This window comes from Pantherophis guttatus, chromosome 4 (genome assembly GCF_059756535.1).
Source record: "Pantherophis guttatus breed Tessera chromosome 4, ASM5975653v1, whole genome shotgun sequence".
In the NCBI taxonomy this organism is placed as follows: Eukaryota; Metazoa; Chordata; class Lepidosauria; order Squamata; family Colubridae; genus Pantherophis; species Pantherophis guttatus.
This window is the reverse complement of record NC_142066.1, coordinates 92,118,418-92,139,495: the sequence shown is the minus strand read 5'-3', so window position 1 is coordinate 92,139,495 and position 21,078 is coordinate 92,118,418. Positions and strand designations below refer to the sequence as shown.

At 44.5% G+C, this 21,078-nt stretch overlaps 1 protein-coding gene across 50 annotated transcripts in view; it reads right to left on the bottom strand.

Annotated features, from left to right (window-relative positions):
- Window positions 1-21,078, bottom strand: part of CLASP2 (cytoplasmic linker associated protein 2) — a 495,740-nt gene that overhangs the window by 238,656 nt on the left and 236,006 nt on the right. For all 50 annotated transcript variants that reach the window (XR_015734236.1, XR_015734237.1, XM_060686009.2 and 47 more), the window contains 3 exons: window positions 9,200-9,279; window positions 5,685-5,777; window positions 5,428-5,573 (listed from right to left, as the gene is read on the bottom strand). Coding sequence is in view for 48 of the 50 variants with exons in the window: in XM_060686009.2 (XP_060541992.1) it covers window positions 5,428-5,573; window positions 5,685-5,777; window positions 9,200-9,279 (319 nt within the window). In the remaining 2 variants the exon portion in view is untranslated. The remainder of the gene's footprint in view (window positions 1-5,427; window positions 5,574-5,684; window positions 5,778-9,199; window positions 9,280-21,078) is intronic.

Genomic DNA, 21,078 nt, shown 5'->3' with positions numbered 1-21,078 from the left:
TTATATTCAAAATAAGAATCAGACAAGAAAATATCAAATAGCTTATGAATGAATGTTAATATTAGAAACATTAGGTTATCTATAGTGGAGTTAAGGTTTCAGGGGGGGAGTTAGTACTTTGAGGATAAGTAGATTAATCTAGTTTATGATTGATTAAATGAAATACCTTGTATTTTGCTCTGGGAAGTCTGGGGGGGAGGGTGGGATGAAGGGGGGGAAAGGGTGGGGGGAATATGGGGAAAAAAATTGTATTTCTTCTTTGTAAAACTTTTCAATAAAAAAAAAGATAAAAGAACTAGAAATTCACTTAAAGAGAAACCAACAACCTAAATAATGAAGATGTAGAAATGAATTGGAATAAATTTAAAAATGCATTAGTAGAGGTAACAAACTCAAAACAAAGAGAGGCACCACAAGAAACAACAGTGGATGATGGATGAAATACTTCATCTTATTTTTATAAAAATAAAAACAAAGAAAAATACAATGAATTGCAGAAAACAATTACAAAAAAAATTTGTCTGGCAAAAGAAAAGTGGTTTGCAAAGAGATGCAAAGAAATAGAAGAGACAGAACGTATTCATGATAATTTCAACTTACACAAAAAAGTGAAAGAAGCAGGTGTCTACACAAAGAAAATCAACAATTTAGTTGACAAGGAGGGGAAAATCATCTTGGATGAGGATGAAAAACTAAAAAGATGGAAGGAATATATTGAAGAACTTTTTGAGGACACTAGGGATGATATTGATATGGGATGGATAACAACTGGACCAAACATCACTATGGAGGAGATTGAACATGCAATAAAAATAGCAAAAACAAGAAAAGCTACAGGACGTGATGATATCTCAGCAGAAATTTTAAAATTGCTGGAAGACAATGGGAAGAAATTTTTACTGCAGCTCTTCAATCAAATATATGAAACAGGAAAGATACCAAATGATTGGCTAAAATCAACTTTTGTGTCAATCCCAAAAAAATAAATGCAAAGAAGTGTACCAAATACAGAGCAATAAGCTTAATGAGTCATGCCCTGAAAATATTCCTGAGAATAATTCACACAAGAATATACAACTAAATTGAGGAGTGTTTAAGTAACACACAATTTGGTTTCAGAAACAATCTTGGTACACGAGATGCCCTGTTCAGCATTCAAGTTCTTGTACAGTGCTGTAGAGATGTCAATCACAGTGTTTACATGTGCTTGATTTTGAAAAAGCATTTGATAAAATAAGACCAGCAAACTATTACAAATCCTGAAACAAGTGGGACTACATGACAAAGACATCCGAATCATAAAGAATCAATGTTGGCATCAGGTAGCAAATGTGAGACTAGGCCAAAAATACTCAGATGATGCAGAAATACGAAGAGGGGTCATACAAGGCTGTATTCTGTTTGCACTGTTGTTTAATATCTACTCTGAGTCAATTTTCAACAAAGCACTGGAAAACATTGATGTGGCCTCAAAGTAAAGTGTTCAGATCAACAATTTAAGATACACTGATGTTACAATTAAATATATGCTTATGCTTGCCAGTAAGCATGAAGACCTTCAGCTCCTCATCAACAGTGTCTCAGAAATATCTGAAAAATATGGTTTGACACCTCAGAAACCAAGATCATGGTCGTCAGCAAACAACCCATTAATTTACCACCAATAAATTCGGAAGGAATACCACTAGAAAAAGTTGAAAGGATCACATACCTCAGTTTTAATTTACATGAAAGCTGGGACATGATCAGTGAAGTAAAGACAAGGATAGAGAAAGCTTGAACAGCATTCTTCAAAATGAAAAAGGTCTTCTGCAGTCACAACATAAGCCTAAGACTGAAAATCAGGCTTGTTTAGATGTTACATCTTTTCTATCCTGCTCTACGGAGTAGAGAGTTGGTCTCTGACAGAAAACCACTTGAAGAAACTAGAAGCATTTGAAATGTGGATTTACAGACAGCTGTTTCGTATAAACTGGGTTAACAAAATCACAAATGAGGATGTGATAAGCCGCCTGGGAAAGCAAAGGGAAATCATCAAAACCATTAAAAAGCAAAAGTTAGAATATTTTGGACATGTGATGTGACACCCAGAAAAATACAGCATCCTTCACTTAATCCTCCAGGGAAAGATTGAAGGCAAACAAGGTCCAGGCAGAAGAAAAACATCATGGCTTCAAAACCTAAGGGACTGGTTTGGACAAAACTCAGCAGCACTTTTTCATGCAGCTGTTGACAAAAATAGGATTGTCAACATAATTGCCAACGTCCGATGACGGATATGGCACAAGAAGAAGACATAGTTATTTCAATACTATTTGACCCAGCTGGATTAAATAGATAATTAACACCTGAGACAGATGCCATTTACTGAGTTTTTTAGTACTTTTAAATCATTTTTAAAAGTTGCAATAAAGTTGGAATTCAATCTAGAATAGCAGACTATAATTTTTATATACAGGTAGTCCTCGAGTTACAAATGTAATGGAACCTTCCCATTCCATTCGTAACCCAAGGATTCGTGGGAATGAATCTCGTACCTGGAACGAGATCGCTCCCTGCTTTTGCACATGCATTCGCTAATCGAATACACGGCTCGTTAAATGCACATGAGGTATCTCGGAATGGGGAAGGCCATGGGGTGGCCTAGTGATGGAACAGGCTACCTACTTCAGACCACCCAAGGCCTCCCCTGACCCTCAGATACCTTGTTCTCCCTCCCCTGGGGTCCCTACAATTGCTTCCCCCCCACCCTGCTGTGCTGGTGGCTTAACTGATGAAGACCTGGCTCCACTCCAGCCTGTTTCTTTGCCTGCTTCCTCCTTTCTTGTCATCAAAGGGTTTGACGAGGCCTCCAGTAATGAAAAAGGACGCCCGGAGAGCCATGCACAGCCTTCATGTCTCCTTTCTCACCAGCGATCTGCTTGACGAGGCCTCCAGGGACAAAAAAGGGCTTCTGTTTTCCGGGCCTCCTTTTTTCATCACAGGAGGCTCATCAAGCGGATTGCCGCCAATAAAGGAGGCCTAGAAGACTGAGTGCAGCCTTTTGAACCTCCTTTTTCATCACCAGAGGCCTTGTCAAGTGGATCGCTGGTGAGAAAGGAGCCTGGAAGGCTGTGCGCAGGCCTCTGAGTCTCCTTTTTCATCACCAGAGGCCTCATCAAGTGGATCACTGGTGAGAAAGGAGGTCCGGAAGGCCACAAGCGGCTCTCTGGGCCTCCATTCTTGTCGGCAAGGGGCCTGAGGATTGCATCCCTTTAGGCTTTGGCAGCCCTTTTCAAAAAGCCTTTGCTGGTAGGAACAGAGCTTCAGAGGGATGTGCCCGCTCCTCCCAAGCTCTGCTGGTGCCAACAAAAGCTTTTTGCAAAGGGCTGCCAAAGCCTGCAGGAATGTAATCTCTCTGCAGGCTTCGTTAAGGAAACTGCAAACAGAGGAAGGCCTGAAGGACCGAAGCCTTCCCTCCGATGCAAACATCGAGGCCTCAATTCACATACAATCCTAAAGTGCGAGATTACACAAGATCAATAGCACGAGATCACACTACTGATCTCGCATGATCTTATGATATGTTAGGATTGTTTTCTACAAATGCACTGAAAGCCTGAAGTAACAAAGTAGGCAAAAAAACTGATAGAAATGAGATCTTTGAAAAGTAATTGAGTCTGACCTGGGGGAGGGGGGGAACAGGGGGAGTGAATGTTGTAGAGCATCTGCGGTCATTTGTAAGAATGAACAACTGCCGTGGTGCTGCAATATTCATAATTTTGGGACTTGTTCGTAAATCTAGGGGACGCTTATCACGTAACTTTGAACGTTCGCTAATGTTCAGAGTTACGAGCGAACATTCACTTGTAACTTGGGATTTACCTGTATGCATACACATATTTATACCATCCAGTATCTTCAAATTTGCTATAGTGATTAAATTATAAATCAAAATCTTTAAAATCTAGGGCAACTACATATAGAGCAAAATTTAGGGGCCAAGTGTGGATTGTCCTCTTCTATGAATGATGCATTCAGCCATATGAAACATTAAATTAAAGCAGGGATGATAGGAAGTGGAGCATACACAAGCCAACTTCAGATTCCTTAATAAACATCTACCTCTAAAAAAGCTAAATACTTTATATTATTCATAAAAACCAGCTGTGTCCATCTAATGTGAAGCTTATCCTTACCTAGGCACTTTAATGCTTTGCACATTTAGAATTACATGAAGGAAGATGAGAAAATAAACACTTTTTAATCCTCTGAGTGCAAGCACAAACATTTCCAGCAGGTACCTGCTAAATCCTATTATAAGTAGTCCTCAACTTATGACTGTAATTAAGGCCAGAATTATAGTTTTAAGTCATGGCAGTTGTTAAGTGGGCTAACTTAACTTTGAGTTGGATTACAAAACAGATTGTTCATGCAGGTATTTTGTGTTAATTATATTATTTATACAGGTAGTTCTTGATTTACCACCACAATACTCAGTCAATGAGAGAAGTGGTTATTAAGTGAGATGTCATGTGATGGCTTTGCTTAAAAACTAAAATCCTGGCATTCCTGGTTGTGGTTATTAGGAGATCTCAGGGGTTGATTAAGAAGATGAAGTCCTAGGTGCCTCGGGTGGATGGGGAAGGCTCTCAGAGTACTGGTACAAGCTGCATGCAAATGTCTCTCTGTTCAGTAGCTGAAAATTTTCCCTGCAAAATCCAAACAGGATTTTCAACCCAAGTGGAAAGACACACAGCTTGTTCCTTACCTGGCAAGGTCTTCTCTACCCTGAGGCAGCCCATGATCCTTACTTTATTGCACTGCTTCGCCACTAAAAATCCAAGCAAAATTTTCAGCGTGAACTTATGCATGGCCTGCACCAGGCTTCCCCCATTTTCCTGAAGCACGTGATACTTCTTTGCTCAGGGAACAAAAATCCTGCATGGATTTTGGTTCTGTCTTACTTCTGGAGACTGGCTGAAAGCTCCCTGTCAAAGAATTTCAGTTCTCTGTTTGAATTGCAGACAGCTCTTTCTAAAGCCCCCAGAGAGGAGAGGGAGTCCTCTTGGCAGGTGGCAGCAGCTTGCAACCATCCCTGCTAGCTTCCCCATTTGACTTTCAGGGAAGCCGCAGAGAATATTGCCAAGTGGTGATCATGATTGATGGAAAACAGTCATAAGTGTGAACAGGGTGCCAAGCATCCAGATCACAATCATGTTCCTACAATTTGGTAGTGGTATGTTTTACAATGGTCAGAAGTGCTCTATAGGTCTTTCAAATGCTGTTGTTAATTCAAAGCATTATTAAGCTTTGTCATAGTCATAAATAAAGGACTACCTGTATAGAAATTTTAAAAAACCAAGGCACATCTGGTATATTTCCAACAGGACTCTCAATATTCAGTTACATTCAGCAAGGCACTTTGTTTTCTTGATCTATACTTACGCTACTGTGATGCATGCTTCTCTAACCACCTGTGATCTGAGATCTTTAGCAGATAATTTAAATGCTCCATCCAATAGTCGTAAATGCTGGAAAAAGCCATCATATTGCGCAGCTCCAGCAACAAGTAATGACCTGACCTTCTTAAGCTGGGATAGTGAAAGAGCAAATAAGAATATTAACTTTTCTAAATGCAAATATGCTATAATGAATTATATAATCACATTTAAAAATATGTAAAATTTAAAAAATAGATATACCGCATTAGTGCGCTGATCCCAATCATGTTTATCATCTGACAAGATTTCCCTGATTTTATTTAGTGTTTCTTCAAGTTCACGACTAGAATAAATCTGAAAAGGAAACTTCCAGTCAAATCCATATCTTGTCCAATAAATAATTGAAAACAATTAAGCAGTTAAGTAAGACTGTCTCCTATAGCTGGTGCTGCACTTGTGACTTCTATTTTGCAGGATGGCTTATTAATTGGAAGTGCCCAATGTGACACGCTTACAGTTCCACGAAATCTCTTAGTATGAAGAACAGGACAATGATTAGCAAATATTAATTATTTGCTAATAGTTTTGATAATCCTTTCTTAACTGTGAATCAATTAATGTAAAATCCAATGTCATAACTGAGAGAAAGCAATTGGAAATGAATCTGGCTTTTTGGTACAACACAGGGATTTTAAGAAAAATATATGAATATTGATAAGAAAATATAAGTAGGTGGTTCATATTTTTTAGAATGTAGAAATAAATCATAAGGAAACTGTAAATATTATATCATTTTTCAACAATAAACATACAATGAAATGACCACTGATGGAAAGATAATAATTCTGTTTCAGTAAATACCCAAGAAAACTGGAAGTAGCACATAAAAATGTGAAATGCACAAAATATTCTGGGATACTGACTTACTTAACATAAAACAATTGTGAAAAGTCAACTATCACAGCTGTGATAAAAATGGTGACTTCATAACTTTTTATATTAGTATAAAAGCCAACTTGCTTATATTACAGCAGCCAAGAGAGGGCAACCTAATACCACAAGAGCATATATTAACATAGGAAAATAAATTCTTAAGTAAATTTTTAAATTATTATATACTATAAAAATGTGATTTTTTGGAAAGTTATTTATACATCATATAATCATTTTCATGTTTACTATGTAATAGAACTTTATAGATAAAATAAACCTGTTACTCTGAAATTACACTAAAGAAATTATATTACTGCCTGAATTTCTCTAAATTATATAATAATCATTAAATTTTGGTGTAAGGAAAAAGATCTGGAAGATCAAACCTAGGAAAAAAAATCTGTGGATTCCAGAGAAAATTGAGTACTAATATGAACAGTTCATCGTCCAGTGTTGATGAATTGGATGAACTCCTACCAGGGGTGAAATATAAAATTTGTTACTACCGGTTCTGTGGGCGGGGCTAAGTGGGGGGGGTTAATGTGACTGGGTGGGCGTGGCCAACTTTTTTTTTTAATTTTTCAAATGCTTTTGAATGTAAAGCGTTTTTTCTAATGCTTTGAAAAGCCTCTGCCGATTAGGCAACTCAGTTGGGATTGTCAGAGAGGCATTTTAAAAAATACCTCTCTGCCGATCAGGCAACTCAGCTGGGAGTTGCCAGAGACTTTTCAAAGCATTTTTTTTTACCACCTTTTCGGCCAAGAAGCTGCAGAAAAAAATGCTTTGAAAAGCCTCTGATGATCCCAGCTGAGCCGCGCGATCATCGGTGGCTTTTTTTTAAACTTTTAAAAGCATTTTAAAAGTAAAAAAAAAGCCTCTGATGATTGTGCAGCTCAGCTGGGCATGGTGGGGGGGGGGCAGGGATTTTTACTACCGGTTCTCCGAACCGCCCGCCGCCATCACTACTGATTGGGTGATCTGGTCCAAACCGGGAGCATTTCACCCCTGACCCCTACCCTCCCTTAAAAAGAGGGCTTCTGAATGTGCACTGCTCAGTTATGAAGGAGCAAAGACTTCTCTCAACCTTGTAAATTACTTGTTACTGAGCCACAATGGAGATATACTTCTAATCTTAGCATTTAACTAGATTTTCAGAGCTTAATTGAAGCCTTTGCTCTGCTGTTCCTCCTCACCGACTAGTTGACTGGAAATTCTTGGAGCTTCCCTATCCTGACTCCACTGAATAGCCAGAATTAGTCCAAAGTCTTTAGTCCTATTTAAATGTTTCTGGCCTGGAAATTGCATTTCTTCTTGTGCCAATATTTCACTGCTAGTTTTAAATCTCAAAATGTGATAAGCTTTAAGTTCTGATTTTAGACAAGTGTTACCCTGTTTCTCATAAATGACAGGGAGCCATAATTTCTGCTTGGCTTTTGACTCAAAGTATCTTTTTGCACACTTGTCCCTTCCCCATTAGGTCAGACAAGTGAGTATTCCTAGTTCCACTTTTAAATTTAAAGTAAAAAAAGTCATACCCCTGACTCCAGTTTTAAAATTTAAGTTCAAAAGAATGGTAGAAAATGTTTGGGGCTTGGTCCTGTTCTGCAGAAGTGTTCCAAGCTTTTCAGCAACAAAGCAGATAAAACGATCTTCACTCTTTTCTGAGACTAAGAAATTGTAAAAGGAGCAAGAGTAATCTATCAACTTTGTAGCTCAACATTTTTGGAGGGTGAAAACTTCAAATACTTATGTAAAAATGCGAACATTATATATTTCATTTACCTTTATACAGGTAGTCCTTGACTTATGACAATTGAGCCCAAACTTTATTGCTAAGCAAGGCATTTGTTAAATGGATTTTTCCCCATTTTACGACCTTTCTTGCAACAGTTGTTCAGTGAATCACTGCAGTTAAGTTAGCAACACAGCTGTTATGTGAACCTGGCTTCCCCATAGTTTGTTTGTCAGATGACCACAAAAGGTGATCACATGACCCAAGAACACTGCAACAAAATATGAATCAATTGAAAAGCGTCTGAATTTTGATTATGTGACCATGGCAATGCTGCAATGATCATAAGTATGAAAAATGGTTGTAAATCACTTTTTTCAGTACTGTTGTAACTTCAAATGATCACTAAATGAACTGTTGTTAGTCGAGGACCACCAAAGCAGGTTTTTTGTTTTTAGATATATTATGGTGATGAAAATAATAGAGTGAGAACTGTTTGCAGCAACCCTATAATGTATATTCTGGGTTTATTTTATTTCCGGATATCATGGTTTAAATGTTTCTTTTAGCAATGAACTGCAAATTTGATATAACTGATCAGGGGTGCAGGATTCAGAAAGATTAAAATAGTAAACCCTAAATAAATGAGTGTATATACTCTCCCAGGATTTACACTAAGATAAATGATAGTATTGAATGAGTTTGTAGTGTAACTCATTTTTTTGTGCTCTGGATACTTCATGTGATAAATACACTTTGTTAATATTGATACTGTATTTATGGTATACAAAGTTTGTTTATGGTATAGAATATTTGTTCTGGTGCTAAGCTCATATCGTCGAAAACAGTCACTAGATTTGGTATGCTTAATATGTCATTGTATCATATTGAATGCACTGCGGTTAAGGAAATTGTGGTTTAGCCATGGCCAATCTATACATTCTCCAAATGGTTGCAAACAGAATCAGCATTTTGGTGATGCCACAATTATGGAGTCATACAGGAGCCATGGTGATTAGAATTCTGCCCAGAGCCTGGAGTTTGATCCTGACTGGTTCAAAGTTGACTCAGCTTTCCATCCTTCCTAGGTCAGTAAAATACAGCATTTTACCTGTACAGCAGGAACATCTGTAAATGCCTTTATGAAATCATCTTCATCAACAGCACCAGCTCCTCCTTCCTTGGTAGTGCCTGCAAGCAATAAAAGTTATCATAGCCAAGATTTTAAATTACGTTTAACAAAAAAGAGGAATCACAGCAATCAAGTTATCCTAGCTACAAGGTATTTTTTTAGTATTTACAAGAATAACTTGAATTTTTAATGAAAATCTTTGACAAGGTAGTATGTTTTTGCACCCAGAAAAACAGAATTGGGTCCATACATTGTTTTAGTAATTTGCATAATTTCTGCTACCCATTCCACTAATGTCATCTATGAAATGTTCATGGTTAAATGTGAATGAAGCAGCACAAAGGAAAGCATCCATAGCTATAAGGAATAAAAAAAACAACAACGTAGGATCAGAGCCATCACAAAATGAACACAATGTTTTTAATGAAAAATATCTAGAAATATTGTATAAAGGTCAAAGAAATTTCAATCATTCACAAGAGGCCAACTTATTGAATACAATAGTATAATCAGGGTGAAACTGAAAAACAAATATTTTTTCATAGGCTAAAATAATACAGGTAGTCCTTGACTTACAACCATATTTGAACCCCAAATTTCTGTTGCTATGTAAGACAGTTGTTAAATGAATTTTGCCTCATTTTACAACCTTTCTTGCCACAGTTGTTACCTGAATCATTGTAGTTGTTAAATTAATAACATGGTTATTAAGTGAATCTGGCTTTCCCATTGATTTTCCTTGTCAGAAATTGCAAAAGATAATAACCTGATCCTTGCCAGGCATCTGAATTTTGATCATGTGATCATAGGGATGCAGCAATGGTCATAAATGTGAAGAACAGTCATGTCACTTTTTTCAGTGTCGTTATAACTTTGAATGGTCACTAAATGTATGGTTATAAATTGAGAACTATCTATAAGCAAACTGAAAAGCAATAAGTACAAAAAGCTTGGTTAAATAATCACATCATAGTTGTCCCAAAGCTGCTTTTCCAAGAGGCAACTGGATTTTCTTGTTTTTCTTTGAAGACATTTCACTTCTCAACGCTTCTTCAGCTCTGATTAGATGGTGGGGAATGGAAGGATTTATATTCCTTGCAGACAACTGGTCATTTGAATTCTTTTTAGAGCACAGGTGTTAAACTTGATCGTGTCATGTGACATATCGTGACATTTTTTTGCCTTTGTGGAGCCGGGATGGGCGTGGCCTGTATGTGATGCATCTGGTCCAAGGGCTACCAGCTTGACACCTCTATTTTAGAGAGTCGTTGAGGCCACTTGGAGGTATATCTATGTCCTCAGGATCACCTGAGTAGTGCAAATGAGTGTGGAACCTTCTTAAAACAGCTGTATTGTAAATTGGAGATAGATGATATCATATCTCTTCCGTTCTGTTGAGAGAATGTCCAAATTGCCTTTTTGACCCCTCTTTCAAACCAGTAGTCCCCTCTCTCCAAAATATGGACTCTGCTGTCTTCCAAAGAGTGGCCTTTGTCTTTTAAATGCAGATGGACTGCTGAATCTTGTCCTGATGGATTTGTTCTTCTATGTTGCACCATGCATGTCAAGGTTGAATTTTTGAAATGCCTTTTCGCTATTCAAACTTCTCAAAGAACTGAAAGGAGGGAAAGGGAGAAAGAATGCAAACACGCCAGAGATAGACCATGAGAACCAAGAACCCACCAAGCCACTGATGCAAGTCTCTGACAGAAAAGTGAATAGTTCTCAAAACAAAAGATTCCTAATTGGACAATGTGACTAACCAAGGGTGAGGAGAAAGAAAGCTATTGTTTAACTGTGCATGCATTGCACAGGAAAAACCAGAGTTGGCTTTGATTCTTCAGTACTGGAATTGTGTTTCCAATAAAGTTTTGCTTTTGGGATTTCAAAATTCTTGAGAGTGCCTACTTTTCTTGGGGTTGCTAGTCAGACTTTGACATTAAACCAACTCTCCTTTATCAACCGCAGCGCAGCCTACTCAGTCACCTCTGAGAGTGCTGTGAAGAGAGAAAAGACAACGATGTCTGGTGCAGAGTAAAAAGCAGAGGCACAGCAAAGGTTGAGACGTCCCGTCAAAAGAAGTGCCAGTGGGAACTCTAGTGGACTCTGGAATGCAAGTGGTCATGAATCGATCCAAGGGGTGAGCAGAGAAAACCTAGCAGCCGCCGGTGCAAGAGGAAGGAGCTGCAGCTGGAGCCCCCCTTCCTGAACTGAAGGAACCAAGGCGGGGCACAGTGGGAAAAGCCACTGAGGCAAGTTCCCACTAATCCCACTGGGGGTGGCTGTGACTCGGGGACTGAAGTGGAAAGCCAAGAGGGCCATGGAGTGGCACACTGAAAATACCTGACGGTGTGCCACAGCCCTTGAGTGGAACAATGAGAGGTTTATCGGAATGGAGATGTGTGGAACAGCATCAACACACCAGGCAATGCTGGGATCAATGACTAAGTCCCCAAGGGACAAACATACTCACCAGGAGGCCCTGAGACAACCCGAAGTACTTCAGGGTGCTGCGGGACAGTAGGCGCAAGCAATCCCACAGGCACTGGGAATGCTACTGGGCTACATGCTGATTTGGGACAACTGAGAACCCTCTCCCTTGAGAGCGATGTTTGGCGGGTAGCCAGAGAAGTTAGCTTACTTTCTAAATCAAGCGTGGTGCCATTGGACTGGTATGAGGCTGACTATCCGGATGACAATGCATGCATGAAGGCCATCACCGCAAGTCTGGAGAGGGAAGCAGTGGCCTGGGTGGTATCCCTCCATGATGAAGGAGCTGGGGAACATTGACACTTTTATGGAGAAGCTCCAGGCCAGATTTAGGGACCCCTCGCAGACCCTTAGAGCAGAAGCAGAGATCTGGACCACACCACAAGGAACTAGGCTGGTGGCTGAATACATCTGAGAATTCTGAAACCTGACGGGGAAGTTGAGAGGGTGGCCGGAGCAATTGCTGGTCTATCAATTCCAAGATGGGCTGAGTAGAAGCTGTACCAAAACTGCCTGCCCCGAAGAATCCTGGATGAGCACCATGCCTGGTACCTACTGGCAACTACAGTGGAGCTAGATCTGGTAGAGTACAAAAGGCATGCTGGACGTGAGTACTGACCCCGGAGAAGCCAGGAGAGACACTCGGTGGAACAGAGGACCCCAGGAGCCCCTGCCTTGGTCCCAAGGAGAACTCATGATGCCCAATGAGAGCTTGCTTCCAATGCAGGAAGGAGGGCCATTGGGCTGCGATGGTAAGTGGAGCCATTGTCCCTTTCACTGCCCGAGTGGAGATTGTGCTATCCCACTCAGAAAACCGGGGGGTTTTCAATCCCTTGATAGACTCAGGTTGCACCCGATGCTTTGTCAGCTTGCAGACAGCAGAGAAACTAGGACTCAACAGTAAGAAAGCTGAGATAGCCCATGGAGCTCGAGCAAGTTGATGGCTCAATCAAGGGGGGAGGGTGCCCACCATGTGCCTGACGGAGCCAGTAACCATGAAAGCAGGTAGCCACAAAGAAACCACCTGATTCATGGTATAGTATAGTCTTTATTTTCATTGTACATAATATATTCAATGAAATTAGTTTAGTCTCCCTAGTGCAAGCCATAACATGAAATACATTAAAAAAACATAAATAGTATACGTTGTGGTCCGCCAGCAGCCTGCGGAGTTGGCAGTGGAGTTGGATAGCGATGAGGCTGAGGAAGAACATGGGCCAGTCCTGGAGGTTGGGGAAGGCCCAGATGAGGGCTCTGCGTCAAAGGCAGAGATGGGGCCAGGGCCATCGGAGACTGTAATGCGGACTCCAGAGCCTCCAGAGACTGACAGGAGTGAGGCAGAGGAACAGGAGGAGCCTGTTCCTAATGCATGCATGAGAAGAGCTGCCAGAAGACAAGAGCAGCTCAAGCAAAGAGACAACTCAGGAGTAGGGCCAAGAGATCATTGGCCTCTCCCATAAGGCTTAAAACAGACCAGCAACGGCGTTCGGGCTTTGCTGGAAAACAATGTAACTTCATCTTCTTCATCTACGTCTTGCATTTATTTTTGTATCTGTGACTTCTGAATGTTTGCCAAGAAAGGTCTTTGGCAGTTTGCCTAATTGGATCAAGGTTTGCGATAGGACTGAGGAATTTGTGTTGGGAAGAATTTGCTTTAATTTAGTTGAAAGACGCTGGGAATGAAGTAACTCCCAGCTATTCGAATAAAGTTTGTTTGTTTTTTCACTGACTGATTTTCCTACTACTTACTTGGGCCTGGGTGACAACAGTATAGAGCCGTGTTTATTTATTTATTTATTTATTAAATTTATATACCGCCCTATTCCTAAGGGACTCAGGGCGGTGAACAGCGAACGATAAAAATACATGTAATACAAACGTTAATAAAAAGTCAATTAAAACACTCTGGTCCTAGATAATTCAAGACATCCCAGTTTAAAATAAAATCAAAAAGCAATATAAAGGGAAAGTTAGGCCAGGCCGGCCTGCTGAAACAGGAATGTTTTGAGGGCACGGCGGAAAGTGCGCAGATCCGGAATCTTCTGTATCTCTGGGGGGAGCTTGTTCCAGATGGTGGGTGCCCCCACAGAAAAGGCTCTCCCCCTGGGGGCCGCCAGTCGACACTGTTTGGCTGACGGCACCCTGAGAAGCCCCTCTCTATGGGAGCGTACTGGGCGGTGAGAGGCTATTGGTGGCAGAAGGCGGTCTCGTAAGTACCCCGGTCCTAAGCCATGGAGCGCTCTAAAGGTGGTAACTAAGATCTTGAAGCGCACCCGGAAGACCACAGGGAGCCAGTGCAGCTCGCGCAGGAGGGGAGCCACATGGGAGCGCCATGCTGCTCCCATAACTACCCATGCGGCCGCATTCTGGACCAGCTGGAGCCTCCGGGTGCTCCTCAAGGGGAGCCCCATGTAGAGAGCATTACAGTAGTCCAGGCGTGAAGTGACGAGGGCATGAGTGACCGTATTTAACGAGTCCCGATCCAGAAAGGGACGCAACTGGCGAATCAGGCGAACCTGATAAAAAGACCTCCCGGCCACAGCCGTCAAGTGTTCTCCTAAAGACAGCCGTGAGCCCAAGAGGACGCCTAAATTGCGAACCCTCTCCGTGGGGGGCAATGACTCATCCCCAATAGTCAGTGATGGCACCAATTGACGTCGGAAACCACAGCCACTCGGTCTTGGATGGGTTGAGCCTGAGTCTGTTCCTCCCCATCCAGATCCGTACAGCCTCCAGGCACTGGGACATCACTTTAAGGGCATCATTGGGGTGGTCCGGGGTGGAGATGTATAGCTGAGTATCATCAGCATACTGATGATATTTCACCCCAAAATCACTGATGATCTCACCCAGCGGCTTCACATAAATGTTGAACAGAAGGGGTGAGAGAACCGACCCCTGTGGCACCCCACATACAAGGGGCCTCGGGGGCGACCTCTGCCCCCCCATCAACACAGACTGCGACCGATCAGAGAGAAAGGAGGAGAACCAACGCAACACGGTGCCCCCCACCCCTAACTCTTCCAACCAGTGCAGCATGATACCATGGTCGATGGTATCAAAAGCTGCTGAGAGGTCTAATAGGACCAGGACAGAGGAACAACCCCTGTCCCGGGCCCTCCAGAGATCATCTATCAATGCGACCAATGCCGTTTCCGTGCTGTATCCAGGCCTGAAGCCCGACTGGAACGGATCTAGATAAGCCGATTCATCCAAGTACTGAGGAAGCTGTCGCGCTACCACACTCTCAACAACCTTCGCAACGAAGCGAAGGTTGGAGACTGGACGGTAATTAGCCAACACTGCTGGGTCCAGGGAAGGCTTCTTGAGGAGAGGCCTCACCACCGCCTCCTTCAAGGCGGCAGGGAAGACACCCTCTCTCAAGGAAGCATTTATAATCCCCTGGAGCCAACCTCGTGTAACCTCCCGAGAGGCCAGCACCAGCCAGGAGGGACACGGATCCAATAAACATGTGGCCATGCTCAGCTTGCCCAGTATCTTGTCCACGTTTTCTGGAGTCACAGAATCAAACTCTTCCCAGGTAATATTCTCAAGACTTGCCTCCATCCTCCCTCCCGAATCTACCCAGTCAGAGTCCAAATTTTCCCGAATCTGAGCGATTTTGTCATACAGATACTGTACAAAGTCCTCGGCTCTACCCTCCAAGGGGTCCTCCCGCGCTTCCTGGTGGAGTAGGGTGCAGGTCACCCTAAACAGGGCGGCCGGGCGATTATCTGATGACGCAATAAGAGCGGAAAAATAGTTACACTTTGCCGCTTTTATTGCCACCAGGTAGGTCTTAATATGAGACCTTACCAGTGTTCGGTCAGATTCAGAACGGCTGGCCCTCCAACTGCTCTACAGGCGTCTTTTCCGGCGTTTCATCTCCCTCAGCTCCTCGGTGAACCGGGGAGCCAGGTGAGATCGACGCCGGATCAGAGGCCGCAAAGGCACGACCCGGTCCAAAGCTCCAGCGGGCGCCCTATCCCAGGCAGCCACTAGGTCTTCAGTCGAGCCGTGTGCTAAGAGCCTCAGGAAATGGCCCAAGCTCCGTCTGGAACCTATCCGGGTGCATCAGGCGCCTGGGGCGGAACCATCTCATCGGTTCCGCCTCCCTGCGGCGGGGTGTGGCGGTTTGAAGGTCAAAGCGAAGGAGGGAGTGATCTGACCATGACAAGGGCTCGATCGCTATATCCCCTATCTCGAGACCACTCAGCCACTGACCAGACAAAAACCAGGTCCAGAGTGTTTCCCCCCGTGTGAGTAGGGCCATGAACTAATTGGGTCAGGTCCATGGCCGTCATGGAAGCCATGAACTCCTGAGCCACCTCAGACGCCTCACCGACAGATGGCAGGTTGAAGTCCCCCATGACCATAAGTCTAGGGGTATCAATCGCCACCGCGGCTATAACGTTGAGTAGTTCAGGCAAGGCCGCTGCCACGTGGCAGGGAGCCAGGTATGTAACCAGCAGGCCCATCTGCACCCCATGACCCCATTTCACAAGGAGGGACTCACATCCAGCCGTCTGAGGAACAGTGGCCTCCCTCGGACCAAGACCCTCTTTAATGATAACTGCCACCCCCCCGCCCCTTCCCTGTGACCTTGGCTGATGAAATGCCTGGAAACCGGGTGGGCACATCTCTACGAGAGGGACTGCCCCCTCCTGGCCCAACCAGGTCTCCGTAATACCCACCAGGTCCGCTCCCCCCTCCTGAACAAGATCACAAATGAGGGGGGCTTTATTTACCACGGACCTGGCATTGCATAGCATCAGCCGAAGGCCCAGGGCCTGAGGGTCTGTGCCACCTGGGGAACGAGAAGAGCATTGGGGGCCGGAGCGTGCCACCGCTTGAAGACAGCGAGCGCGCACTCCCGCAACTTGATGTGGCCCCCTACTCCCGCCATATCTGCCCCTCCCACCTACAGTACTGATGTAATGTCTATCAACAGCACAAGCTCTAACCCTCTCCTTGGTCCCGGATTCTGCATCTCCTCCTCCGTGCTCTTCAGATGGACTAGACCCCGTCCCTCACAAGTTAATCCCTGAACCCATACAACCCACCCCCCTCCCGGGAGGCCCCCCAGCCTCATTATTTACATTGGAAACCACCCTCCTCCCAGATCCCCTTAAAATAGAATTTGAAAAACTTGGTGAACCTATGGCACAAATGCCACAGTTTGCATACATAGCCATAACAGTGGGCATGCCAGCTCAGCTCTGGCATACATGCGCGTACCGGCCAGCTAATTTTCGGGCCTATTTCCTGTCTTCGGAGGACCTGGGGGGGGTGGGGAAGGCCCATTTTTTTTCCTCACGTGGCTCCAGATCCTCTCTATGCATCTGGGAAGGGTGAAAACAGCCTTTCCCACTCCCTCTGAGGCGCTCCAAAGGCCTGAAACGGCCCATTTCCCAATTCCCGGGGGAACAGGAAGTGACTTTTTTACTGTCCCCTGTCTCCTTTCTAGGAGTCTCTGGAGGCTGCCATCGCGTGCCAAGAGCGGGGGGGAGGGGGTGTTGCGCGCGCATGTGTGGGCACATGCACACACGAACCTGCACCCCTCTCCTGGCACATGATGGCAAAAAGGTTAGCCATCACTGGTAAGGAGAATAACCCTTATAAAAGTAAACTAATCCCTATACAAGTAATTGGGGAAAAAAGACTAGTCATACATTTCCGTATGTGTGTGGAGAGATTTTGATTGTGTTTAAGAGTCTGACAGCCCATGGGTAGAAGCTGTTTTTAAACCTGTTTGTCAGGCTGGCTATGCTTCTATGTCTTCTGTCCAATGGTAGAAGCGAAAAGAGACACTGGCCAGGGTATGAATCATCCTTAAGTATCTTCCTTACTCTGCTGAAACAAGACCTGGTGATGTTAGGTGAGACCTAGTCATGTTAGAGGGCAATCAATGGTTTCTTGTGCCAAATTGATCACTCTCTGTAGTGCCTTCCTGTCTGCAGCTGTTAGACCAGCATACCATACTGTTATACAGTATGTGAGAACACTTTCTATCGTAGACTGATAGAAAGAAGTCATCAGCCGTTGTTCCACCTGATTTTTCTACAGGACTCTGAAACATGTCTACGGGGACATATTTTTTTTCCAGGTGAGATCTTGACTAATGAGCACTCCCAAGAATTTAAAAGAGGCAACCCTCTCCACACAGTCGCTCTTGATATACAGTGGGGCAGGTTCCTCTCTGTGCTTCTGGAAATCTAGCACCATCTCCTTTGTCTTGCTAGCATTTAGATGTAAGTTGTTTTTTGAACACCATATTGAACACCTTCTGGACTCCTTCCCTGTATGCTGATTCATCCCCTGCAGTTATAAGCCCCAACACTGTTGTGTTGTCTGCAAACTTTATTATGGTGTTAGATGGATTCGAGGATATACAGTCATATGTAAACAGTGAGTACAAGAAGGGGATGAGCACCGAGCCCTGAGGGGAGCTTGTGCTGAGCTTCAGGGTGGAAGATGACAGAGACCCACCCTTACTGCTTGTGGACAGTCCGTTAGGAATGCTTTGACCCAGTCACAAATGAGGGTAGGGAAATTCAGATCAATGTTGTGGCCCGCCAGCGGCCTGTGCAGATTGTGGCTGATACTGACGACGAGGAGGTTGGTGTGGTGTTGCACCAGCAACCAGCACAGCCGGTGCTCGTGTCGGACAGCGAGGAGGCTAAAGAGGATGTGCTGCCAGTGGCAGAGACTCAGCCAGGGCCTTCAGAACCTCCAGAGGCTCCTTCCAGTGGAGAGAGCAAAGTGGAGGAGCCTCTCCTCAATGCTCAGGCATGCAGGGCTGCCAAAAGGCAGGAGTGGCTACTCAGGAGGAGGAGGTCTATTCGAAAGTAGACTTGAAGATAATTGGCCACTCCCTTAGCCTATTTAAGTCGCACACAGCTAGTGCTTTCTTGCTAGAAACAACATCTCATTACTACAGAGCATCTTGGAGAGCAAGCAACTTCTCATATCTGGTTTTCTGGGCTGGTTGCCAACCTTTGTCGGACTTTGTTCTTAATAACTTTGATAAAGACCCTTTGCACGGGAAGCCTGCATTCTTGAAAGGGGTTTGTTTGGAATTAAACAGTGTTTGCAAAGCTGGGTGTGTATCACATTCTCTGGAAATCCGAAGCTGGGGCAGAACAGTCAGTCAGCTTTTCAATGAGAATGCCTGGTAAGATGGTATTAAAGGCCGAGCTATAGTCTATAAAAAGCATTCTGACATAGTTCCCAGATTTGTCAAGGTGACTCAATGCAGTATGTAAAGCAATGGCGATGGCATCTTCTGTCGATCTGTTGCTTCTATAAGCAAGCTGATGTTGATAGAAATTTGTTGGAAGACAGGACCTGAGGTGTTGTAGAACCAGTCTCTCAAAGCATTTCATCACTATAGATGTCAGTGCAATGGGTCTATAGTCATTCAGGCTATTTATGGCTGCTTTCTTTTTGGTAGCCCCAAAAATGGCAGAGACACTGATACTATTGTCTATGGGCTATTGCAGTTGAAAAAAATGGAACCCTGCTTGAAAAAAAATGAATTTGAGGGAGCAACCGGTGGTGCTTAAAGGTGAGGATCAAAGGATTAGAGCTAGAAGGAAAACCGAGCAGAACGGCCCAAGCATGAATGAGAGAGAAAGGGACGGCTGAGCCAGTCAAAGCCCTAGCTGAATCCAGGTCTGGATTAGCCAAGTACCTGGTGGAGGTGTTCAGTGAGAAGGAGTCCAATGTGCTCCCTTCCCATCGTCCCATGGATTGTGTAATTAAGACATTACCGGAGGCAAAACTACCTAAGCCCAAGACATACACGATGACTCCCAGGGAGATAGAGGAGCTGAGGAGTTTTGTGGACAAAAACCTGGCTAGTGGATTTATTCAGCCAGACTATCTTTAAATTTCGCTGACATCCAAGGTTCCCCTTTTCCATCTCATCATACTTGTATGGCTTATACCTCGGCAGATTTGCTTGCGCTGCGAGATGCCCCCCTCTCGTGGCGATGGCCTTCCACTCTATCGAAGGCCTACCTTAAGGACAGGCTTTGGAGCCCCGAGAGGTGGCATGTTTTAAAGCCGGGATTGAGGGGTTTTTTAATTAGGGTTTTTAATAATCTTTTAAGGGGAACTGGGAGGGTGACCAAAGGGGATGGGGGGGGGGTAATCATCAGCACGGTGGATGGGAGGGGCAGATATGGCGGGAGCAGAGGACCTTATCTTGTGCCGGGGGTGCGCACTCGCTACTTGAGAGCGATTGCACGCCCCGGTCCTCAAGGCTCCCCTCGGATACTAGGTGGCTCAGATACTCAGGACCTGGGCCTCCGGCTGATGCTGTGCAATGCTAGGTCCGTGGTAAATAAGGCCCCCCTCATTTACGATCTTATTCAAGAGGGGGGAGCGGACCTGGCGGGTATTACGGAGACCTGGTTGGGCCCGGAGGGAGGGGTCCCTCTGGTTGAGATGTGTCCACCAGGCTTCAGAGCATTCCATCAGCCGAGGGCCCAGGGGAGGGGAGGGGGGGTGGCGGTTATTATTAACAAAGGTCTGGGTCCGAGGGAGACCACTGTGCCACAGATTGCCGGATGTGAGTCCCTCTTTGTGAGATGGGGTCATGGGGTTCAGATGGGCTTGCTGCTTACGTACCTGGCTCCCTGCCGCGTGGCAACGGCCCTGCCCGAGCTACTCGACGTGATAGCCACGGTGGCAGTTGATACACCCAGGCCTATGGTCATGGGTGATTTCAATCTGTCGTCCGTTGGTGAAACGTCAGAGATGGCTCAGGAGTTCATGGCTTCCATGACGGCCATGGACCTGACCCAGTTAGTTCATGGCCCCACTCACAGGGGGGGACACACGCTGGAACTGATTTTTGTCTCTGGCCAGTGGTTGAGTGGTCTTATTATAGGGGATATAGACATGAAACCCTTGTCATGGTCAGATCACTCACTCCTTCGTCTGGACCTTCGAACCGCTACACCCCGCCGCAGGGAGGCGGACCCAATTAGATGGATCCGCCCCAGGCGCCTGATGGATCCTGATAGGTTCCAGACGGAGCTTGGGCCAATTCCTGAAGATCTGGCACACGACTCGGCCGAGGACCTGGTAGCTGCCTGGGATCGGGCGGCTGGTGGGGCCTTGGATCAAGTCGTGCCTTTGCGGCGTCTGACCCGGTGTCGATCCCTTGCGGCTCCTTGGTTCACCGAGGAGCTGAGGGAGATGAAACGCCGGAAAAGACGCCTAGAGAGCGGTTGGAGGGCCAGTCTCGCTGAATCTGACCGAACACTGGTAAGGTCGCATATTAAGACCTACCTAGTGGCGATAAAGACGGCAAAGTTTAACTACTTTTCCGCCTCTATTGCGTCATCAGGGAATCGTCC